The sequence below is a fragment of the Zingiber officinale genome, chromosome 1A, assembly GCF_018446385.1.
Source record: "Zingiber officinale cultivar Zhangliang chromosome 1A, Zo_v1.1, whole genome shotgun sequence".
NCBI lineage: Eukaryota > Viridiplantae > Streptophyta > Magnoliopsida > Zingiberales > Zingiberaceae > Zingiber > Zingiber officinale.
The window spans coordinates 191,820,892-191,838,764 of NC_055987.1; the positions used below are offsets into that span (position 1 = coordinate 191,820,892).

Consider the following 17,873-nt stretch of genomic DNA (forward strand, 5'->3'; position numbering starts at 1 on the left):
CGATCCGATTTACTTCCTAGGGTGGAAGTACGCTGAGTTCGTGGAACTCGGCTCGTCCGTTCACTACAAAGTCTGCTTCCTCCTTCTTGCTCCATTGGTATTCTTCCTTTTCATTTCCATGTTGGTCTTTAGAAGCTACAAAACGATATTTAATTATCAAAAAAATTCAAAATCAATTTTAAAAAATACCTCCATGCATTTTTTCCATAACGCAAATTCTGCCTCGAACTTCGGCGAGCAGATGCTCGGTTCGGCTATCATCTTGGTGCTTCAATCGGAAGTTAGTCCTTCTAAGGTATTTTGGCTCTGATACCACTTATAGGACTCTTGGCGGCCGGCTAGAGGGGGTGAATAGCCCTGCGAAGAAAAACAACCTTCCTCAAACTTTATAGCTTAATAATGATCAACACTTGCATAAAATAATTAAAAGACTAAAAAAAAGACAAGGTACAAAGAAATTACTTGGTTACAACCGGGGAGGTTGTTAATCCAAGGAAGATGTAAAGCTCATTATAATTCTTCTATGGGCGGAGAAGCCTCTTACAGCAGTTAAATCTCACAACTAGAAAGCTAAACTAAAATTGAATCAATTACAAGTGTTATTTCTCTCTTTTTCTTATTGTTTTTAGCTTCTAGGAGCAGGGATGCTTTTATAGCCCTACTCGGGCACCTGGAAGGGTTCCAAGCACTTGGAATGGGATAAAAATTTATCCCCGATGTAACGGGACATGAACGTTGCAAATGGCTAAAACTTCTGTTCCGAGCGCCCGGAGGGGTTCCAGGCATCCGAACTAAGTCAACTCGACAGTTGACTTTTTTTTGTCCGGGTCTTCCACTCCAGTTCTTCCGCTCTGGCTCCACTCGCTTGTGTGATTTCGGCCATCTGAAATAGGGCTCATCCAAAACCCAACTTCCAGACTTTTCGAGCAAGCTTCCACTCTAGCTTCGGAAACACCATGCGCCTCTTTCTCCTCCGCTCGCGTACTCTTTCACAGCAACTCGTCCCTCAGACACACCGAGCTCGTCGGCTCTCTCTCATGCCATCCTCTCAATAGCTGCGTCTTTTGCTCGACTTCTTGTGCTCCTAAGTTCCTGCACAAAGACACAAGGGTTAAAAACCAATAAAACCTAACCTGACTTTGTTGATCACATCAAAACTATCTTGGGATACTAACATCATGAATCTTTTAGGGATTTTCATATAAATATCATTATCAAGTTTTCATACAAATAAGCTATTACTAAATCCATCAAAAGCATTTCAAATTTTTCTTATGCTGTCATACAAAAAAGATGTTGAAATGTGATTGCATCTACTACAAGGGAATATGTTTCTTCATAATCAATAATAGTTTTTTGAAAAAAAAAACCTTGTGCCACTAAAGGATCTTTATATCTTATAATTTCATTTTTTTTTTTCATTTTGCTTTTATAAAAGGGGAGCCTTGGCACAACGATAAAGTTGTTGCCATATGACCAAAAAGTCACGGGTTCGAATCTTGGAAACCGCCTCTTGCAAAAAGCAGGGTAAGACTGCGTACAATGGCTCCTTCCTCGGGACCCCGCATAGCGGGAGCTTCGTGCACCGAGCTACCTTTTTTTTTTTTTGCTTTTATACAAAAAACCATTTGTACCCTACAGGGGTAACACCTTTCGGCGTTTGGGCTACAAGTCCCAAACCCTAACGTTTTGCAAGTGATTTTAATTCCTCTTTAATTGCATCTTTCCATTTTAGCTAATCATGCATACTACAATATTGTTGAATAGATTGAGGTTCTTGATCATCATTTTCATAAACAATTTTATGTGCTACACTATATGCAAATTTATTGTCAATATATAACTAATCTTGATCAATTCAATTTCTTCCCTGCCCTAACATATTTTAATTATGTCAGTTGTCTCTATAGGAGACCTAGGCGCTTCAAAATGAACATCTTGATTAGTTGCTCCTTTTCTTTTTCGAGAATTTTTATCTTTAAAATCGATTGTCTACCATGCTTCAGATGAGTAGTAATCTCATTAATTAATTGTCCACCATGCTCATATCAATTTTCTTGATAGTATGCTCTAGAAATTGAGCTCTCAACTGAATTATTTGGGCGAGCAATCTCGCAAACGCCAAGTTGCGAGTTGATAATAATTTCATGTGACCATCTTGTAGAGGCATCAATTAGAACCATAAAATATTTAAATGGTCCACATGGTAGGTGAATAGACTCACATATATCGCCTTGTATATGTTCCAGAAATGTAGGGGATTCAATTCTTTAATGGGTGTCCACGTGAATTCTTGATAATTTTTTGAAATATTGTAGAACCAGGATGCCCCAACCAGTCTTGCTAAAGTATAAAATCATTTGAATCAGTAAACTTTAAGTTTACTATTGCATTTGTTTCTACAGTATATATCAAATAAGAAAGTGGGTAATTTTTCATATACATATTTCTTACCCAACACTATCATTGTAATATAGAGATATTCAATATTCTCATCATATGTCTCAATGTGATATCCATTTCAGCGAATATCTTTAAAACTTAGCAAATTTCTTTGAAACTTAGGAGATGACAATGCATTATCAATAACAACTTTTGTTCCTCCAAATAATGATATATTATCTCTTTCAGAACCTTCAATAATATTTGTACTACCGGAAATTGAATTAACATTACTTTCACCCATTTCTAAATAAGAAAAATATTTTTTTTTCTTTCTGAATATAAAATATATCGTTACACTATTGATATGACATAAATCTTCATTATTGAATCCAAAAGTCATGATAGATAATTTTTTTCCGAAATATCAAGAGTCACGAACTCTAACTTTGAAAGATTTGACATAGTGAAAATATATTATAAAGAAAATTAAATCATTAATAATAATTATCATGCATCATATATATATATATATATATATATATATATATATATATATATATATATATATATATATATATATATATATATATATATATATATATATATATATATATATATATATATATATATATATATATATATATATATATATATATATATATATATATACTTAATGAATGATAAAACATGATATAATCAAAAGATGATTTTATAATACTTAATTGTAAAATATTGTAATATTTTTAAAACGTGGCAAGTCATGCAAATATGCATAACTAACTAATTAATAGTTATATATATATATATATAGAACCAGGGATGGTCCATAATGTAATTACAGTCGAATCGAGGTTGTGTTTCTATCACAACCTTCTCATTCAGGTTATAGTTTGGGTCTGAGTGGACTACCAGAGGTCATCGACGGTGGGTAGGTGGCCGAGCTACCAGACGCCAAGTGGAGCGTGTCCTCTGGTCGTCCACCCCGACTCAAACTATAACCTAGGTGGAAGATAAACTGAGAAAAAAAATTACAACTAATTGTAGTCAAATTACAACCGTGATCTAATTGTAATTGCATTGTGGATCATCTTTTAATTTATAAAAAGTGGACTAGAGGATTTAATTTCATGAGCATTCGCTTATGAAAAGGAAATATTATAAACCTTATCACTTTCCACTACTCTTAGAAGGCTATTTAGAGATGATGAATTATAGAGATAGGAAGTTTATGAAATGGTGGGCTATGGACATCCATATATATATATATATATATATATATATATATATATATATATATATATATATATATATATATATATATATATATATATCTTACTATCTTACTATTTTATTAAAAATCCCCCCTCCCTTTACTAACTAACTTTGGTGAAGCCTAAAATGTATTTACATTAATATTCTTTTTTCTATTTACATTAAAAATAATTCCAAGGTTTATTAGTAATTCCACAAGCGAAATAATCAGTGATCTAGAGTTTGAAACTCAGCTACAACGCATTATTATCAATTTTTCTAATCATTAATTTTCTCTAGTTGTTTTATATAAAAAAAATATAATTCTCTTTAGTCTCATATCTTAGAATTAACAACACTATGATCAAAAAAGCTTCTATAAATATTTTAGGTCGACGATGTTAAAAAATATACTTTTCTTAGTTTTTTTTTACTAAGACAAATATAATATTAAATTAAAATAATTTTTTAAATAGGAAAGCCCATTATAGTAATCATTATTGCATGAGTTTGACGAATCTTACCCAAATAATTAATTCTTGGTTTATAAGGGTGACACGAGAAAATCCAAACAATTTGAATTTTTAAAGACCCAAATAATTTATATATTATTATACTACACACGCAAATTATTATGAGGTGTTGCCACAATGATCGAATAATTATTGTCATTACATTCTAAGTAGAAAAGGACTCTCATTAGGAGACTTAATGAACGGTTGCTAATACTCCTATAATGTGAATGAGATTATGAGAACCTCCTACGCTATCTTTTATATCGACCGATGGATCTGAGCTCGTCCATTGGGAGTACTTTTCGATTTATCTTAATAATTAATAAGAAATTTTTATGAGGCCGGATTGACCGTCTCAGCTTCGATGTTACCTGACCTGATTAATCATTATATCAACAAATAGATACTCCCCACAGATGATCGTGAAATCGACCGTGTAGGGCTACTAGGATAACAGATTCTACCTTTGCTACCATATATTGACAAATGGATCAAAAAGCCCTTCCCATACCGATCAACTATAGCTTTCTTATTTACCTCCTCATATATGGCCATGGAGCCAACTGTGTGGGGCCAACCTTGTGGGGCCATTGGGTCTACAAATTCCATCTTTTGCTACCTTATATCAACAAATGGATCATCCCTAGGGCTACGATGCAGTAGAAGGGCATTAAATTGTCATCTAGGTATTCGCGGTTTGATCCTCAGCTACACATATTTATAGAGATTTTTGACTTCTGAGCCACTCGCGATGAGCACTTCCCGATTTAATCTAGCGACAAATGAAAAATTTTCATAGTTTCGGATCAGCCATCTCAGATTCAGTGTTATTTGGTTCATCATTTTTTTTATATCGATAAGTGGACTCATCCGTGATTTAATCCTCAATTACAATGCATTTATAGAGATTTTTCCTCCAAATGGACGTCAACCACGGGATACTAGACTTCTATATCATCCATCATGAATACTTTTCAATTTACTTTAACAGTTAATAAAAAAAATTTTATAGAGTTAGACGATCATCTTAAAAAAAAAAATGATTAACCAAGCTAGATAACGTCGAGCCTGGAGTAATCGGCTCGGTCCCACGGAAACTGCCACAGGATAAATCGGGAAGTGCTCAGAGTGGACAACCCATGAGCCGAGCATCCTTTAGTTACATACATCTTAGGTTCGATGCTATATCATTCATAATTTTTTTTTTATATCGACAAATGGATCAGAGATGAAGTTCATAGAACTTCAAGCAACTAGCGAAAAATTGTTCATAGTCAAATCAAAGTATTTTATCGGAAGTTTTTCTTCTGTTAGATTGTGTTAATTATTTGCGTTCTTATCCTAAATAGTCAAAGTGATCATGATACAGTTTGTTTTTTCTTTTGCACAATGTGCAATTTGCATACATTTGTTCTCTTTGGTGATCATTTTTTTTTATTTGTTAAATGTCCACCACAGAATTGTGCCAAACTCTTATGGAAACTTCAACCTGTTTATGATGAAGGCTTTTAATAAAGAATCAATTTATTGTTCACGAAAAAAAGGAGAAACTGAGCCAAACACGTTTATTACAATTTGTGTTTATATATTTTTTGGGCTAAATTTTGATAAAATTGGATTTATCAAATTGCAACTAATATGTAACAATATCATTATTGAAGTTTTCCCTTAAAAAACAAAAATTGTAAAAAAAAAAAAAGGATTACTAAATTAATTATCGTCGTTATTTTCTAAGTAGGAGACTTAATGCAATGGCCTGGTCCTAAATAGTTGAAAGTGACCATGGACAAGGATCTTTCAACCTTCACACTTTTTCTGCCTGAATATCTCTTTCATTATCATTATTTTTTTAATTTTGTTAAATGTCCACCAGAGAATTGTGCCAAACTTTTGTGTAAAGTTTAAATTGTTTATTGCAAAGGCTGTAAATAAAGACACAATCTCATGTTCACGATAAAAAAGCAGACGAACAAACCACTGAATTCAAATTCGCTTTAGCTTAATTTTTAAAGTTCATCAACCTAAGCATCATGCTTATTGAGCACTTATTTTCATGATCTTAATTATTTGTTAAGAAGCTACCTCCCATATAAATTAAAATATATTTTAATTAAATTGGCAGGGGCCGCGCAAGCGCGTACCCCTCTACCACAAATTATGACGTCCACTCTCCCACTTGAGGAGATGGTAAACCAACGCGCAGCCGCAGTGCAATGGCAGCCGTTGAGCTAGGCCACGAGCCTTGATGATCGCCCGTCGACCCCGTCCAGGTAAGTATGAAACAGTGTTGCTCAAGCCTTCATTCTTAAAGGCCTCGGCCTCCGCTCCTCGTCATCTACTCCACAATGTGGGACTAAACAACGATCTGGTTCTTCCTCGCTCGCATCGCTGACCCACCACACTACCTTCCCAGCCCACTTCCCTTGTTTGTCTCTCATTGCGGCCTCAGTGACCTCACTCGCATCGCCAATGTGCAGGTGCCCCTCGATCTCCAATTTCTCCCCAAGTTCTTCCTTGGAGATGCATTCCGTTTGCCGTGCATAATTTGTGATTACTAGACACCTTCCAAGTGCCCGATTGGTTTGTTTTGGTTTGTTTTGTTTTGTTTTGTTTCGGTGATGGAGGCTCTGATCCTTCGACGTTCCATTCGGTAGCAGCAATGACGGTGAGCCAACTGCGCAATCTACTTGTTTGTTGATATGCCGCAAAGAAGCCTACATTTTGTTATTCAATCAAGTGCCCGATTGGTTTGTTTTGTTTGGTCAATGGAGGTTCTGATGCTTCGACGTTCCATTTGTTGGCAGCAATGGCGGTGAGGGAACTGTGCAATCTACTTGTTTGATGATATGCTGCAGAGAAGCTTACGTTTTGTTTTCCAAGCAAAGTTCTTTCTCACTTGGTTGATGGAGCAAACAGGCCAAGCTCCTGTATCTCGATATGCTTGTCAGAGACACAAATGCAGTTAATTACCAGCAGATGAAGCGATCCATGATCAGCTTAACTGTTCTGCCAGATCTTTCATTTCAGAGACATATTCAGTCTTGCCAGCTGATGGAATTAAATGACAAAGAGAGAATTAAATTGCTAATGTATTCACACAACAGCATTATGCTTCCTACACAAAACATCTGGAGGAATTGACTTCTTCACTGACTTATAACACAGTTTATTCTGAGTTCTAATTAAAAAAAAAATACTTCAAAAAAAATTTGTCCTTAAATTTACACCTAATTCTGTCTTTTTTTCCTCTCATTACAAAGATTTTCTTTAGATTTTGTTGTATCTGTCAAAAATAGTGAGGATTTATTTGATCTTTCAAAGCTTATGCTGCCTCTGTGTTTGAAATAAGTATATCAACTTTCTTTCATTTCCTTTTAAATAAAATTGAAATTATAAAATAAATTTTGTGATCATTAAATATTTTATTTTCTCTACTTCCATATAAGTGAGAGAAAAATGTTAATATTAAAATATTAGTGGAATCGTATGCGAGATTCATGTTAGCCATAATTGATGATGCACAGGAATCAATGCCCATGTGTCGCAGTCCGCTAACCACCACCAAATTTTCACTTAATTATTATTCTAAATAGTAAATATCACCCCTAATTAATCAACTTTCTTAAAAATGTTAATAGATTTTACAAAAATAGATAAAGAAACATTTTTTTCCCATAAATCATATTTATACTTCATATGCTAAATCAAAGTCGTCGTATTAAATCAAGTTGATCTGTGAGAAGAATTTCAGGAGAACTTACATTAATATATATATTTTTACTTTTTTTTGGAAAATTAAAGGTGAAAATAATAATAATTATAAAATTAATATTAATATTATTATTATTATTAATTTTCACCTTCTTTTTTTCTCGGGTTTATTTAATGACATTTGACTTGTGAAGTAAAGTTGACAAAGAGTGAATTAATTTTTTTATTTTTTTATTAATAATTAAAATAAAAATTAATATCCTTTAATAACACGAACCCCTAATGCTCGGCCCTAAAGCAATGGAGAAATCCGACGCCCCCTTCGCCGCTCCGGTCGATCCCAAACATCGCCTGCGCCGTCGCCGCCGCCGCATCTGTTGCATCGTCTGCCTTCTAGTCCTCGTCCTCCTAGCGGTCGCCGCCACCGCCCTCGCCCTCACCATCTTCAAAGTCCGCGACCCCTCGACGGACCTCGTCTCCGTCCGCCTCCTCGGCGTCTCCCCCCGCATCTCCTTCCCCGTCGTCGCCGTCGAGATCAACATCACCCTCGACCTCGCCGTCCGCGTCCACAACCCCAACTACGCCGCCTTCGCCCACGGCGACGACGGCCACACCCGCCTCTTCTACCGCGGCGCCGAGATCGGCGACGCCGCGGTGGCGGCCGGCCGGATCCCGGCCCGCGGGTCGGAGACGATTCACCTCCTTACCGCGCTGGAGGTCGATCGGATCATGACGGACCTCGGCCCGCTCTTCCAGGACATCATCGCCGGCGCCGTGGCGATCGACGCCGTGGCAAGGCTACCGGGTCGGGTCACCGTCTTCGGGTTCGTGAGGCTCCACGCGGTGGCCACATCCAGATGCCACGTGGTGCTAGCGGTGGCCAACCTCACCGTGATCAGCCAGGAATGCACGCACAGCACCAGGCTGTAGGTTCACCGTGGCGGTGAGCGGACCGCGAGCCCGTCGGCGTCACAGTCCCAGATCCCACTCACGGGTTTGTGCCTTTATTCGTGTCTTTATTTAGAATACACCTCTAAAATACTCTCTCCGCTTGACTTGGTCTTGTCATATAGAATCTTTATTTATTAGAATAATAATCTACTTCTTCTAATAAAATATATATATTAATAACCAAAATATTACTCGAGAATTATTGTGGTTGTTTATACAATGCAGTGAGGATAATAATAGATAGTAGTATATTTCATTTCTTATTACATTTTCTATCCAAGGATTGACTTTGATCGATTAAGATGGTGTAGGGACGTAAATGAATCAAAAGATTCGTGAATTATCGGAGTTCGATTTAGTAAAAAGTTCATTCGAATTTGTTCGTTTATTTTACCTGAACCAAGTTCGAGCCCGATTTCGAGCTTGACAGTTTTATCGAATCAAGTTCGAACTTAAGAATATTCGACTTGTGAATTCGTGAAAATATTCGTTTATATGTTTACAAGCTCGAACTCGGTTTGTTTAAAGTGCTCGAGCTCGATTCATTTACAGTGCTCGAGAACATGTTTACTTTTAGACTCGTGAACTTGAGCTCGAGCTTGATTTGTTTAAAGAGCGTGAGAACATATTTGTGTGTAGGCTCATGAACTTGAGTTCAAGTTCGGCTTTATTAAATGGCTCGTGAACATATTTAATGATGTGTTGAGTTTATATTATTTTATTTGTTAATTAGGTTTATTGAATATTTATTCATTTGAGTTTTCGAGTTCGCTTAACAAATTTGTAAAATGAATTCTAAAACGAGTCAAAAAATGAATTCTAAAATTAGTCTGAACTCGTTTAACGAGTTGGGTTCGTTAATTATGAAAATCGATCTAATAACAAGCTGAGTTCGAATTATTTGTGAGTTTGGTAATTTCAAAACAAATCGAATTTGAGTGTTATGATAAAAGTTTGATTCGAATTCGAGTCAAGTTCGAATGCGAATATAACTCAAACGAGCTAAATTCAACTTAATATTATTCAATTCAGTGTAGTTTGTTTGCCGTCTTAAGATGGTGGTATATAGATTTATATTATTTAAAAATTTAAAATTAATATTTTTCGAACAAAGAGAGTCTTACAATTTATTGTTGATGTTGATGATTAATGAATTAGTATTATTTTTTTAGATAATTTTTGATAAATTTTATTTAAAAGGTTACTATTCTATTTATCTGGTTGAATTCAAATATAATAAAAAGTATATTAATTTTAATTTCTGATTTTTCTAGATTCCTACTCAATCTATATATGCCTTTAAATTTGAATTCGGATGTGTTAATTAATTTATATGATCTAATTAAAATTAAAATTAAATATAAATATGTGAAATGAAGGGGTAACGTTGAACTTTGCTTCAATAAAATATAGATGTTTTTTAAATAATGATAAATTCACGGGCTTTAAAAATAAAAACATGGGCACGTGAAGAGAGACTCGATTTTCACCAAAAATAGAGTTGGTTGGGGTTGTCTTTTAACTCTATGGCCCACCTGGTATGGGCAGAATGATGCTCGCCGAGGCAGTGCCACGTAACCCAACTGTCGTTTAATTGAATCCCTCGTAATTTATTCCTCACTTATCATTTAGAAGAAAAAAGAAAGGTTACGGCTCTTGCTTTCAATTGAAATTATATATATCGATAAAATCCATCTGTGGTCACCCTCATCATAATGTTCTCCATTGCGATACCTTATCTCCTAATCATCTAGGTACCTTTTCCGAAAAATATAAAAAGAGGGGCATGAAATTCCACGTATCAACACCACACTTGAGAACGATCGGATCTCATCCATGATCTTAAACAAGTATCGATCGAGCATAAAGTGTGTTAACTTTTTTTTTTTGTTCCTTTTATTTTTATTTTTATTTTAAAAAATGAAATATCTTCAAGAGAGAGAACATGTTCATCATATGTTGTCCACGTGGCGCCACATGGGCACATAGCCATTAGATGATGAACAAGAATAGGCATGCCAAGAACGCATTTGAACAATTAATTAAGGTTATATTTGTATTGTGAAGTAAATCTTGCAGAGCCAAGTGAAAGTAATGATGGAAGTCAAGCAACACTAACAAAAGCTTAAATGTGTATAGTAGCCTAGTTGGAGTGAGACCTTCACAATTTACAAGTAATTAGTAATCGATGATTTGGATTATGATTTGGAAATTTATAAGTGATATGATGATGTCTATACGAATAATTGGATTAAACAAGTAGCTATTGGGATATATTCCTTACCTAAGCAAAGCTAATCATAATAAAGAGATGGTTATGTTTATTTAAGTTCAATGCGAGGGAAAAAAAAGTTTGTGGAATTGATTTTGTGTGCATTTAGTTTAATATCGTGTCGCTAGGGGATTGACAAGTGTTCCCACAAAGTGGGAAATTAGATTCCGTAGATTAATAAAATAAAAAATAGATTTAGTTTTAAAAAATAATTCGAGCACAATATCATTTTTTTAAAAAAAAATATTAAGTGGGTCATATTAAATTAAATGATATAACAGATGATGGTGATATTAGAAAAGGTAAAAAATATAAAAAATTGATTTACTAGTAATTAACTTTGTTGTGCGCCCAAGTAAACAGCGAATGCCAGGTGGAGCGTTCCACATCGGAATGAGCTCACATCATATGCTTCCATCTAATCGTCCAATTATTTAATTAATTAATCCTCCACTAATAATTTGATTAATCACCTAACAACCGCCAGTTAATCAGTAATTAACATCGCCCAATAAAAACCAAATCAATCGTGGCCGTGCGCATGGCGACACGTGTAGTCCATCCCTTTCGCGCCAACTAGAGACCGATGGCAATTCGGAAATTAACATCTCCCACTAATAACCAAGTCAATCTTCACCGTTCAGGTGGACACGTGTATCTCATCCCTTTCGCACTAGCTAGGCGACGTCGATTCGGAAATTTTAGAAAGCAGTGAACTTGAGCGGCCAGCTGTCGCAAGGGCAAAATAGTCATTTTAAAAACCAAATCAATCGACGCCGAGCGCATGCCGACGTGTAGTCCATCCATTGCGCTGTTGCGCACCAACTAGCGACCGATGGTAGCCCATCGATCGTCGCCGTGAAATCGGACACGTGTAGTCCATCCATTGCGCTGTTGCGCACCAACTTGCGACCGATGATAGCCCATCGATCGTCGCCGTGAAATCGGACACGTGTAGTCCATCCATTGCGCTGTTGAGAACCAACTAGCGACCGATGGTAGCACATCGATCGTCACCGTGAAATTGGACACGTGTAGCCCATTGCTTGCACACTAGCTAGCATCCAACGGCAATTCGGAAAGTTTAGGAAAGGGGTGAACCAGGTCGGCCAGCTGTCGCAAGGGCAACATGGTCATTTTATATGCAAGTGGGTCTGTGAGTTCGGTCATTAAAAGTCCGCGATCGATCCATACCACGCCTTGTTCTCCCGCGTCTGGATCGACTCCAAAAACCCTCCCCAAAACCCTCTCCTGTTTCGATCGAATCTCACCTCGCTCCTGGCGAAATCGGAACGGGAAGGAAGAAAAGGAGGTACCTGTTCTTGATCTGGTCGAGATCGGAGTCCGCGGTCGTAGTAATTTGGGCTCTTTCGTTTTCGAATGGGTCGCCGGAAGTAGGGTTCGGAGAAGGGGGCGAGCAGAAGTTATATGGATTTGAAGGTGGAGGAGGCCGTTGCGGTGGTGGGGAAGACGGTTGGTGTGGAAAGATCGGGTTTCGGCCGGAAGCGGCTCGTCCGGATCCACTTCGGCGACGCCGATGCGACCGATTCGTCGTCGAGCGACGAGGGGTCCGGCGCTGCGCGCCGGATCAAGCGGCAGGTGTTCGAGATCCGAGTCGCGGTTCCCTCCGCGCCTCCGACGCGCAAGGCGGCGGAGCGGAAGAAGTCGGCGGTGAAGAGGGGAGCGGCGCCGGTGGCGGCAGAGTCGAGCGAGAGGATACGGTTCCGCGGGGTGCGGAGGCGGCCGTGGGGCCGGTGGTCGGCGGAGATCCGCGACCCGCACCAGCGTAAGCGGGTGTGGCTCGGCACCTTCGACACGGCGGAGGCGGCGGCGACGGCCTACGACTCGGCCGCGGTGAGGCTGAAGGGGTCGAAGGCGGTGACCAACTTCCCGACCGAGGCACCGACGGAGGCCATGCCGCAGTCCGAAAACAAGGACGAACCCTCCCCGGTGTCACTGTGGTCGCCGACGTCGGTGCTCCGCTACGGCGACGAACCGTCGCCGTTCGACTGCTTCGCGGAACCGGCGCTCGACCTGTCGTTCGGAGTCGACGCCTACGACGCGTCCTCTTTGTTCCTGTCCGACTCATTCTGGGAGCGTCTGCCGAGGCCGTGGGAGGGGGAGGTCGGTGATTTCAACGCCGACGATTTCGACTAGCAGAGTCGCCGTCGGCAGCCGAACAGAATAACGAAGTGAGCCGCCCCGGGGAGGGCAAAGCCGTAATTTTGCAGAGATATTTATGGTTTTTGAATCGGGAGCTTGGAAAAAAAAAGGAGCTTTTCGTGGAATTCAAGCATCGGAAAAAGCCCGTGGAGTTTTTTCTTCTACGTAATCAAATTTTCAATTTTTGATGGCTGCCATCGTGTAAGAAAATAATAAAACTGTGGGTCGAAATAAAAAAAATTGAGTTCCTCTCTAGTCTCTTCCCTCTGAGAAAATTTGCATTTTGCCCCTCAAGATTTTAGTAATAGGATGCACATGTTTGGCGTTTCGGTCTTCGTCAGCTCATTCGACACAACCAACGAGAGACAATTCAAAAAGTGCGAAATTTAAAAGGGAAGTGATTTTTTTTAATGTATTTTGAAAAAGAAATAAATAAATAAGTAATTATCGGCCACGTGGCGACAGGCAGGCCACGGGGGCGCGTGCGTCACGGAGGCCGGTGGGAGAGTGACGAGTCCACGGGGGGACCCACCAAAATGTCCTACTTATGATATTCTCCTCACGCGTTAAAAGACAAATTGGTTTCGGTCTTTCTGGCCGGTTCGATCGCATGGGCCCAACTCGATCCGTACAGGGCCCACCTCGCACATGCTCCATATCTGGGTCGGGTGGGCGCTAACTAATTAGCATCTGAATTGTTCACGCAAAATTTTCGCAAAATAAAAATAATAAAAATAATAATAATTCGTCTACAAAGTCGTTCTTAGGATCCAACAAAATGGATAAGTTCTAAACGTCTACTAACTCTAGATACTGACTAGAAAAAGGAGAGTAATATCGTTGTTTACTAACTCTAGATTCGCTTACTAACTGTGTGTGGATTCAAGTCTACTAACCACTGATGGTACAGTTCTAAACGTGAAAAATCTGTCACAATGAAGTACTCATCAAACCAACAAGCGACGACGACGACGACAAGCAGCTGGAGCAGATCATTGCAGTGAATTATGCTGGGGAAATCCAACTCGAGCAAAGCCAACGATCGCGATCAAACTGAATCCGTGTCAGGCAAATCCAATCAGTTTCTGATTCATCTCGGCCGTGCCGCATCCAACTCGGTGAGTCGAGCATCTTTGACCCAATTCTACTTAACTTTTACCGATCTACTTGCGTAAGCATCATAATATACAAGATTCTCAGGCATGTGGAAGAAGAAGTTAGAATAAATGAAACTCTCTTTATGTTTCATCAATAATGAGGCTCTCTCCTTTTCTCAAAGGAAAAAGGAAAAAGCAAATGTCTTGTTCCCAATTTGTGCTTTGATCGGGTGTAGGCATCTTGGGTTACAGGAACTCATACCATGAGCAAGATCCATGACAATCTATGTCCGATTTGTCCACTCTTAATTAGCAAGCTTCCATCATCATTTTAATAAAGGTTTTGTAAGGGTTCAGTCAAAAGGAGGTCGACTAAGCTTCAGCAATCAAAGACTGCACTTTTCGGTCGACTATTAAGGTCTCTCCATAGACACTTGGGGTTTAGGGTTCATGACTGATACATAAAATAATACTATTGCCACAACTGATACATAGAATTTGCACATTGATATCAATAAATTATTGTTAACAATGATAAAATAATATCAATAAAATAGCTACCTCAAGCCCAATAAATTATACAGATATAGAGATGCTAAGTTAGATTACCTGCCTTAACAAAGAAAGATTGAAGATGTACATACAGGTCATTGTCACAGTTCATCGTGGATGCCTGATTCAGGAATAGAGCTCTCCTTCGCCTCGTTGTAGCCCCCGAGACGGTAAACATTAAGGTTTTCAGAGTGTCGTGAAACCATCTGCATTGTGGAAGGAGACCTGGCTAGAACAACAGCATATCCATCATCCATGTGGTCTGTGCCCTCAGGAAAGAGCTGCCAAACAAGGGATCCTCCGCCAACATCCCTGTTTTGACTGGAGGTCAGGAAAGTGTCATACACTGTCTCCATGAATGTCTGTTGAAACTCGGAGTTGAACCTTTCATCCTTCACCGACACTCCAAACTCACCGAAAACAATTGGCATTCCGAGCAATGCCTCTGCATCCTCGATGTGCTGATGCATCCAGGCCCTCACAAATTGTAGATGCACATTGGAGTCTGGATCGGGCAACCTGTCCGGTGCTAGATTAAGCTTTTGGAATACAAATATAGCATGCATGATGAATTTGATCTGTATTTGCATGTAAAGCCTACTTTTAATCCAGATTAATCTTGGAGCAATGCTACAACATAAGCATGAAAGTTAAATTATATATTTTTCTCTAACAATTCAACAAGTGATCATCTAATACAACCATTTACACAGTGCATGAGCAAACATTAAACATTAACAATTCAACATGGCCTCAATCTCACTACAAATGGTAGGAACATGCAATTCTTTTTTAAGATGTTATATGAGATATATCAGTTACCCAATGAAACAATTAATAGAGTATCAACATAACAAGAGTATTCTTAGAGCAATGCTACAACATAAGCATAAAACAATTCAACATGTGATCATCAAATATAACCATTAACACAGTGCATGAGCAAACATTAAACATTAACAATTCAACATGGCCTCAATCTCACTACAAATTCTTTTTTAGTTGTTATATGAGATATATCGGTTACCCAATGAAACAACTAATAGAGTATCAACATACGAAAGAGTATTCTTGGAGCAATGCCACAACATAAGCATAAAACAATTCAACATGTGATCATCAAATATAACCATTAACATTAAACATTAACAATTCAACATGGCCTCAATCTGCTACAAATGAAAGAACATGGAATTCTTTTTTAAAAAAGGTAGATCCGCTACCTTAGCGGCCCCCCTAGTGCCGGCCCCACGGATATGGAGGGAGGTTCATGCAGGTACAGAGGCCATAGGCACATGACGGGGTAAAATGGAATTCTTTTTTAAGTTATTATATGAGATATATCGGCTACCCAATGAAACAATTAATAGAATATCAACATAACAAAAGAGTATGATGGTTGTCTTCCAATAATTATGGAGTAAGCTAACTCACCAGGTATCGGAGTAAACATGAACTGAAGCAAAGTCAACGCCAGGAACTTGATGGTTCCTGATGAAATCTGTTCCTTCCCGACCTGCAGATTCATTGGGGTTCAGCTCCAATCTTTCGGGCATAGATGGGCCGTAGAAACCTTCCACCCCAATCTCCAGCATGTGCACTGGATCAATGGACTTCACATACGCCACCATCTCCTCAAACCATGCCTGAGACCAACTCAAATCATGAACAAAACAGGCGAAATATGGAGAACAGAAGCATTTTGTCAGATACCTGCAAGGTATCGCCAGAAGGATCCGAGGGGCACCGTGGCTCATTAATCAACTCCCAGGCAAGTATGGTGGGATCATCTTTGTATGCCACATTCGTGAATGTATTGATTCTAGTGATGACAGTCTAAAGAAAAAAAGGCAAAAGATCAAAACTTCAAATTTGTTGAACCAACAAAGTGCACTCGAACAATCACCCTAGCAAAGGCTTTGTAGTAGCCTTTGAGAGTTGGATCAGAGAAGAACGCATCGTCGGAAGACAAATCCAATCCAGCGTCCTTCCCCCACCTCACGTACTGAGCCTTCCCCCCGTAATCCTTCCAGTTGTTGCAGAACGAGAGTATCAACCGCACCCCATGCTTCCTTGCCTCGCTGACCACGAAATCCAAACCCTGGGAGAAAATTTAAAACGGATTACTCTCTTACGTAAATCATCGAGCAGTTCGCGTGCGAGGACAACGATTATCACCTCGAAGACCTGGTCGTCGTAAACGTAAGGGGAGACCTGGAGGGCGCGCCAGCCGCCGTCGTTGAAGGCCCAGGTCCGGCATACATTGAGCCCGGCGGAGGAGGCCTCCCGTAAGACGTCGCTGACCTTGTTTCTCGTGTCCGGGTCGGCGGCGAAGACCATCAGCCAGTAGGTGTTGAAGCCGTGGACGAAGAAGGGGCGGTCTCCGGCAGCAAAGTGCCCGCCTTTCTTCTCCACTAGGAGCCATGGATCGTCCTCCATTCCGGTTAAGGCGACGCCGCGAGCCCTGCGGCGGAGCAGAGGAAGTTAAAAATGCGGCGATGCGATTGGGGGAGAAGACGGACTGGTGGCGACGGAGATGGAATCGACCTGTCGATTAGCGTAGAAGAATCTTCGATCAGAAGGATGAAAAATGTAGATAGGAAGATGGATTGAAGCGATGGAGAGAAGAAATGGCTCGTCGGATTAGGAAGAAGAGTAACCATCAAGAAGAAGAAGAAGAAGGATCGTTGAAACAGAGTGGCGTGGCCGTCGCTGTTTACGGCAACTTGTACACTAATTTCACTTTAGCCCTCAAATTGTCATGGTTTTAAAAAATATTTTTATGAAAGTAAAAAGCGGTTTACAGTTATTCAGTTAAGGAAATTATATTAGGAGGACTAATTTTAAAAGTATTAAGGACTAGAATATAAGTTCAAAAAGGAAAGAAAAAAAACTAAATTTACCTTCCAATTTTGTCTATTTTTAAAGAATTAATTAATCAATCTAAAGTTTTAATTTACCTTCTTAAATTTATAT

At 39.0% G+C, this 17,873-nt stretch overlaps 3 protein-coding genes and 1 non-coding gene across 4 annotated transcripts; 2 read left to right on the forward strand and 2 right to left on the reverse strand.

Moving 5' to 3' along the window:
- Positions 1–6,269: 6,269 nt before the first annotated feature.
- Positions 6,270–6,429, reverse strand: LOC122039095. Its single transcript, XR_006127992.1, has one exon. It is a non-coding gene; the product is annotated as a U1 spliceosomal RNA (small nuclear RNA).
- A 1,701-nt stretch (positions 6,430–8,130) lies between these two features.
- On the forward strand, positions 8,131–8,999 carry LOC122013866. The gene has a single exon (XM_042570085.1). It carries the CDS (start codon positions 8,145–8,147, stop codon positions 8,790–8,792), a length of 648 nt encoding a protein of 215 aa, XP_042426019.1. The 5' UTR covers positions 8,131–8,144; the 3' UTR covers positions 8,793–8,999.
- A 3,291-nt stretch (positions 9,000–12,290) lies between these two features.
- Positions 12,291–13,503, forward strand: LOC122013876 (pathogenesis-related genes transcriptional activator PTI6-like). The gene has a single exon (XM_042570092.1). It carries the CDS (start codon positions 12,514–12,516, stop codon positions 13,240–13,242), a length of 729 nt encoding a protein of 242 aa, XP_042426026.1. The 5' UTR covers positions 12,291–12,513; the 3' UTR covers positions 13,243–13,503.
- Positions 13,504–14,800: 1,297 nt separating this feature from the next.
- Positions 14,801–17,602, reverse strand: LOC122038905 (mannan endo-1,4-beta-mannosidase 8-like). Its single transcript, XM_042598876.1, has 6 exons — positions 17,445–17,602; positions 17,076–17,361; positions 16,804–16,998; positions 16,611–16,733; positions 16,332–16,543; positions 14,801–15,416 (listed from the first exon to the last, which is right to left on the reverse strand). The coding sequence occupies exons 1-6, from the start codon at positions 17,558–17,560 to the stop codon at positions 14,999–15,001; spliced, it is 1,350 nt and encodes a 449-aa protein (XP_042454810.1). The 5' UTR covers positions 17,561–17,602; the 3' UTR covers positions 14,801–14,998.
- Positions 17,603–17,873: the final 271 nt, after the last annotated feature.

What these genes read in the sequence shown, in the direction of transcription:
- LOC122013866 (XM_042570085.1), top strand. Translation starts at nt 8,145, where the DNA reads ATGCTCGGCCCTAAAGCAATGGAGAAATCCGACGCCCCCTTCGCCGCT.
- LOC122013876 (XM_042570092.1), top strand. Translation starts at nt 12,514, where the DNA reads ATGGATTTGAAGGTGGAGGAGGCCGTTGCGGTGGTGGGGAAGACGGTT.
- LOC122038905 (XM_042598876.1), bottom strand. Translation starts at nt 17,560, where the DNA reads ATGGTTACTCTTCTTCCTAATCCGACGAGCCATTTCTTCTCTCCATCG. An exon ending in ACGACGACCAGGTCTTCGAG is followed by an intron (nt 16,999 to 17,075) that starts GTGATAATCGTT and finishes ATTTTCTCCCAG; the next exon opens with GGTTTGGATTTCGTGGTCAG. An exon ending in ACTACAAAGCCTTTGCTAGG is followed by an intron (nt 16,734 to 16,803) that starts GTGATTGTTCGA and finishes TTTTTTCTTTAG; the next exon opens with ACTGTCATCACTAGAATCAA.